Source organism: Linepithema humile, chromosome 5, assembly GCF_040581485.1.
Source record: "Linepithema humile isolate Giens D197 chromosome 5, Lhum_UNIL_v1.0, whole genome shotgun sequence".
Lineage (NCBI taxonomy): Eukaryota > Metazoa > Arthropoda > Insecta > Hymenoptera > Formicidae > Linepithema > Linepithema humile.
Window position 1 is genome coordinate 21,673,676 of NC_090132.1, and position 6,025 is coordinate 21,679,700.

Consider the following 6,025-nt stretch of genomic DNA (forward strand, 5'->3'; position numbering starts at 1 on the left):
ACTTTTTTCACATCACGGGAGAAATAATCTCATTTCAGTTGCAATTCTCATGATACTCGAAGATGATGATAAACGACTTAGCACGTTGTATAAATTATAATAGATTTGACAAAGATGTCAGCATTAAGGTGTTATACGATTTCAAGTCGTTCACAAAAAACGAATTTGACGTACGCTATCTTGAAAAGCATCTTACATCATCATCTATCACAGCCGAGAGACCTTTGGTAATAATTATTTTATTAAAATGACATATTAATGTTTGATATATTGACGGACGTTCCCTCTTTTACGAAACACTCTCAACTTTTTGAGAATCAAAGAGCCGCGATGATGAGCTACGCGCCTACACGGAGCTTTAATAGCTAACGTGTCAAACAGTTATTTGACTCTCCCGGCCAGCTTGACCAGCCCTCAAGCTACACTCGGTGACCTATTTCCGCTATAAAGAGACTTTTGTTATATTTCTGACGTTTTGACCCATCCTTACAAACACCGTAGTTAGTATCACGAGCGTAGCATATAAACTACTTGGTTAAAACAACTTTCATATAAGAAAACACTTGAATATTATGTTTGAAAATTGAGAAACTTAGGAACAATGTAGATAGTTGCAAAATTTTCCTAACAGTAGTGTTAAAAATCTCAAATTCGAACAATTTCTACATTTTCGAACTTCCAATCTTCAAATGTTACGCGAAAATTATATCATAAATATCATAAAGTTGGCAAAGTAAAACTGATAAATATAAAGTTGTAGCACATTTGCTAAATTATTATTGCAATAAACTTCATATCGCAAGTAGCACGATTCACATATTCATCAAATATGATCTACCAAGTATAAAATTGAGTCTTTATGGCAAATGCATGTTTCACGTGATCAATTTGTAAGATTTACGGAAGCTCGTAGAGCTTTCTATTCTCCTCGAAAAATGCTTCTTTCTTACGCCAAGAAAGAATCTTTGGCTGAGGACAAAAGGAAGAAAAAGGCGAGATCGCTTGAGCGGTAAGGAAGGTGTGGAGAGGAGAAAAATATTCGGCATTAAATATAATGTCAGTACTCACATCCGAGTCGGCTCCTTTGTCAGCTCCCGGACACGTAAAGGTTACGTATTCGTGACATCGCTTGTGAACGACGAAACTACAAACTGAAACACAAACAAAACGAGTCCCAAGTTTCTCCTTAAGGTCACACCTGGACAAGTAGGGGAACTGATGAGATCGGTCTGACCCTCTTACCTTGGCATTGGTATCCTTGTTTCCCAAAGCCCCTGTAACATATAAGATAAACTCGTTAGTAAATGCCTCACGTAATAAAAGAATCAATAATATACCGCGGACGATATCGCAATATTGCTAGCAATGCTAAAATCCTCGAGAATTTTGCAGAATATCAGTTAGATACATCAAATAATTAACAACGATTTTTAGAAGTAATTAAATTATCAATTATCGCATAATAATAGTCCAATGAAGGAAATTAATTAGTTACAATTAAAGTGTATAATGCGTTAGAGTTAATAAATAATTAAATACATTGATGGAAAAATCTACTGATAAAAGCGTAAAATGAAATGGATATTATATTGAAGATTATAGGATGAAATTTGGCATAGTCGCAAAGCACAATGTAATTTTCGTCTCTCGAATTCTCAGCGGAACGTTAATTGCAGGGACGATTTATGGATCAGGGAGGAGTTCGCGTGATTCGTTGTCGGCAGCCAAAATAATTTCAGTCACACAAGTGCTTCAAATTAAGCATGGCTGCTAATACGTAATGCGATACTTATAGCGTCGTGCGCAATAATGAGATTATGAGTGGTACGTTAGTCGGTCACGGATTGTTTTCATATTCTGTGACAATTTTGGAACTGCTATTTTCACTAGAAAGAATTTAACAAAGCTGGTCATTATTTCACGCTACATAGAGAATATAATTTCAGTATATCATTAACAATAAAGTGAGAAATGTTGCAAAATTAATTGTACGAATTTCACTTTAAAAATAATAAGCTTTAAAAAAAACAGATTTAAAAATTGAAATCTTGCAATATTAAAAAACACAAATTTTAAAATTTATATAAAAGTCTAAAAAAACTGGAACTTTAATTAATTAAGTTAATAATAATGAATTTAACGCTGAGAAACGAAACCTGAGAAAATAGAAAACCGAGAGTTGTATAATTAATATATTCTCTGTTATCTCTTTTTATTCAATTGAACTCTTCGATTACTTGAATATTTTAAACGACTTTAATATTAATAAATACAGCGCACGGTGTAGTATAATAAGTAACCCATTTCTGTCGCTACCACCAGGCTCGTTAATTAGCGCAAGCACCCTTTTACGTAAATACGTTATTAAATACGGTTATTAAGAGTTAGTCCCTTCTAAAATTTAATAGCGCATTCACGGCGTCGCAACGTCTGGAACGGACAATAAAACAGAGATAAATGCCACGGAAAGATTCTACGGCAAGAGTCTACAAAGGGGAAGTCTCTCAGTCTTACGGAGAGATTCTCTAATCTACGTCGATGCAGGACCAAGCCTCTATAGACGGCGACAGCCTCCGATTAACTCTCGCGACGAAACTTTGACGAAAGGATTCTCAAAATAGTGATTTTATCATTCCAACAGTTTCTCTCTCTCTCTCTCTCTTTCTCCCAAGGGAGTACATCAGATTTCACGGCTTTTCGATGCTATAAAGCGCCGATCAAAGGCCGGCACTGCTAACTCCTTTCTCGAGGATAGCCAATCACAAGGGTTCAAACTTTCTACGATCCTCGAAAACAGTTACCCCTCACGTGGAAAGCGGAATTTTAATGACATTCCCGTTTTCGTTCCCGTTAATTCCTCGTGATTACTTCGACGTTCGTTCGAAATTCTATTTTCTTCGTCGATCTCGCGTGACTTACCGAGATTTTAATTTACCGGGGCGTGACGGAACACACCATCTTGGAATCAAACGTAATATGAGTAATTGAAAGAGATTGGCAAATAAGAAAGATTGTACTAAAAGCACTACATTCTACGAAATTATTTTATATCGAGAAAGACCTTTTTTACTGATCTTTTATACCAAAAGATCAGTAGTAGTACTAGCTAAGTAAAAGATTTTGCACGGGCGCTTTTCATAAAATTATTTGTAATGCATAAAATAAATGTAAAACGAAATTTTTCATGCTTTGTGAAAATAAAATGGAAAAAGAGAAATATTACTTTAAAAAGTGATTTAATCGCAGATTTTTATGCTTGACATTTACCATCTTTCTGACGCTAGAACACTTCTACTTCTTATGTAAAACAATTGCTTTAAAATTTTGATTACTCTAAAATGTTGATGATTATTCAAGTGTTATTGTGACTTAATCGAATCTTAATTAAATTGTCGCGCAAATTATTATTCGCTCCGTTAGCATTTGTTACATCGAAATTTCGCTGCAATCGAGCAATTCTGAGGCAGCTGATATTAAATCGGAAATACCGTAAAATAGCAGCTTACTGAGTTGCGTAATACCTATACCTCGTACAATCTGTACCATACATATTTCCCGCAGCAGTGACGCGCGATCCTGTGACACACACTACACAATGCGCGTAAATATTTGCAGTGTCAAGTAGATGTGCTAGTTGCCTGCTTTCTCAGCGTTCGATCTCCCGTTTGAAAAACTCCATAGATTTATTATTAGACACAATATATTACGTGCCGATTTAATAATATTATCCATTAATTAAATTTCTGATAATTCATGACTAGATTCACGATTATTTTATTATCAGATGCATCTGTGAAAAATATCCCAAGAATATAAATGATTTAAAATGCATTTTCTTTTTTCGACGAATAAGAAATCGACATTTATCTGACGTGAGCGTCAAAGTTATTTAATACAGTTATTTAATACAGATAATAAAATAAATTATTAATAAAGTTATTTAATGCAGACAATAATATACAGTCTCTAGATACTGTACGTCAAAATTCATCTGTGGCTAATCCTTCTTGCTGTTATTACATGTGCCGTTAACCAGAACTAATAAAATCTTGAACTTTAAAATTTAATAAATGGAAATTAGTAATCAGAGTTAACCTGGATTCTAAATCACCCAGAAAATTGAAACAGCCGGATATATCTCGAAACGAGAAATTTATGTAACATTCATTCGTACGTCCTACAAATTGGGTATCACCGGTTGTTCGATATTTACTCGATTCCGCGCCAGCATACAAGTGTGTGCCCCATGCACACACGCACGCAATTAACAGTTAGGAAAATATCGGCCGTACATTTGACCAGCAATCTTTAATTATGCGGACGAAGTGCAAATTTTAAATGTTTGATCGAGCGACAATCCGGCATGATGAATGCGATAAATCACTAACGGCTGGGATGCTGCGGATCTACGAAGCCCGATGACATCGATGAAACCCCCTTTCTCAAGCAGATGCTTTTCATATCGCGCATATTTATTGCCCCCGATGAATATCCATGATCTTCATTATCGTCTGCACACAATTCCCTTTATGGAATTAAATTGATTAAACTTTTATGGAAATTTTTTCATAAAGAGTGCAAAGCGCAAAAGGGAAATATCATTTTAATTTGCGCGTTGTAATTACGCAGAGATGCGTGAATCCACACCTTGTCTGATTTATCCAAATCGTAAATCCTCTTTATCGCGTTGCAGCACACGCATCGTCTCTCACTCACCATTCTTACCTAACGTAAACACGAGTGACACATTTATGACTCCTGCTTCATCTCGTCTCTCGCATGCGTTTAATCCTAACGAGCTCTGCGATATAACAACATTACATTGTGACGTTTAATTACGCAATAATAAAAGGAAATTGCTAATCAAAAAGTTCTGAAATTGCGATATATTCGCAAGAAGAACAGGTAGAATGTTCATTTTCAACGGTAGATAAAAGTGCATTTTAACGTCGACCATTGTTTACGGGCTTTAACGGGTGAGGACTCTATGCTGGACCGCCGATTAAATCTACTTCAACGAGCAAATCAATATTTCAAGGTTCCGCCGAGCACCCGTGCCGGCAACGATCGTTAGAAGTACATTTCGACGGCTAGTCGTTGCTAGTTTTTCGATTAAATTGCACTTTAGTGAATCATAATAACAGAGCTGAATCTAAAAAAGTCGCCTTTCATAAATTTGCAACCGCACGTGTGCTCTCCACGTTTCATTGCTCGAGTTTCCTCGAAGAAATACATATGGATTTTTAAACGCGCATATCAATAGCTTCGAGATTGCGCTCACGTGTTCGTATTCTCAATAAAAGTAAATGTATTAAATATTGCATTTATATGCGCCATGAAAATTTACATTTTATTCAACGAAATGATGCCACAAACTTCTGAAGACGGTGTTTATTTTCGAAAATAAATATTACTATTTGATACAGAAATGAAATACTTTGAAATTCTTTATGTTTCCTAATATATAATATAATATATTTATACTATACATTTTTCATTCAAAAATTGTGTGTATATATATATAAATTTCTCAGGCTTTATATACATATATGTATAAATCCTGAAAAATTTAAATCTGTAAACACCTACTTTATTCCGTCATTCGAAGCATCGATCATCTATCTAATCGTCGCCTCATGTCGCTAATGACAATCATGCTAGGGAGTCACGGTACGACGACGATGTTGCACCAAAAATAAACGAGACCTCACAACGGCATCGATGACGCACATCGAGCAACGCAAAGAACGCAACAAAAAAGGCGTCGCGACGTCAAAGGTTAAGGGTGGAACTCGTACAAAGGAAAGAAAGAAGCCGCGTAAGATAAAAAGCAGAGATGCAGAGCTTTCTTACCAGTGTTATTTGTAACCGAAAGACAAGTACCGACAATAGTGAAGGAAACAAGGATAACAAAAAGTGCGACAATCTGTGATTAGCCTACATTGTTGCAGAGCTTAGATCAAAACGCGGAGAAGCACAACTCAACGTGGCTTCGCAGTGCCATGTGCGCGTACGCAAAATTGCA

The 6,025-nt window shown here is 35.8% G+C and overlaps 1 protein-coding gene across 3 annotated transcripts in view; it reads right to left on the reverse strand.

The window, feature by feature from the left end:
- The window catches only part of LOC105673816 (Protein C kinase 53E), a 60,158-nt gene that overhangs the window by 28,350 nt on the left and 25,783 nt on the right, over positions 1–6,025 (reverse strand). For 2 of the 3 annotated variants that reach the window (XM_012369747.2, XM_012369739.2), the window contains exons 2-3: positions 1,243–1,274; positions 1,069–1,151 (exon numbers count right to left, since the gene is read on the reverse strand). In XM_012369747.2, the coding sequence (XP_012225170.1) occupies positions 1,069–1,151; positions 1,243–1,274 (115 nt within the window). Of the gene's footprint in view, positions 1–1,068; positions 1,152–1,242; positions 1,276–6,025 lie in introns of those variants that run through there. The other variant, XM_067356085.1, reaches the window with a different exon arrangement.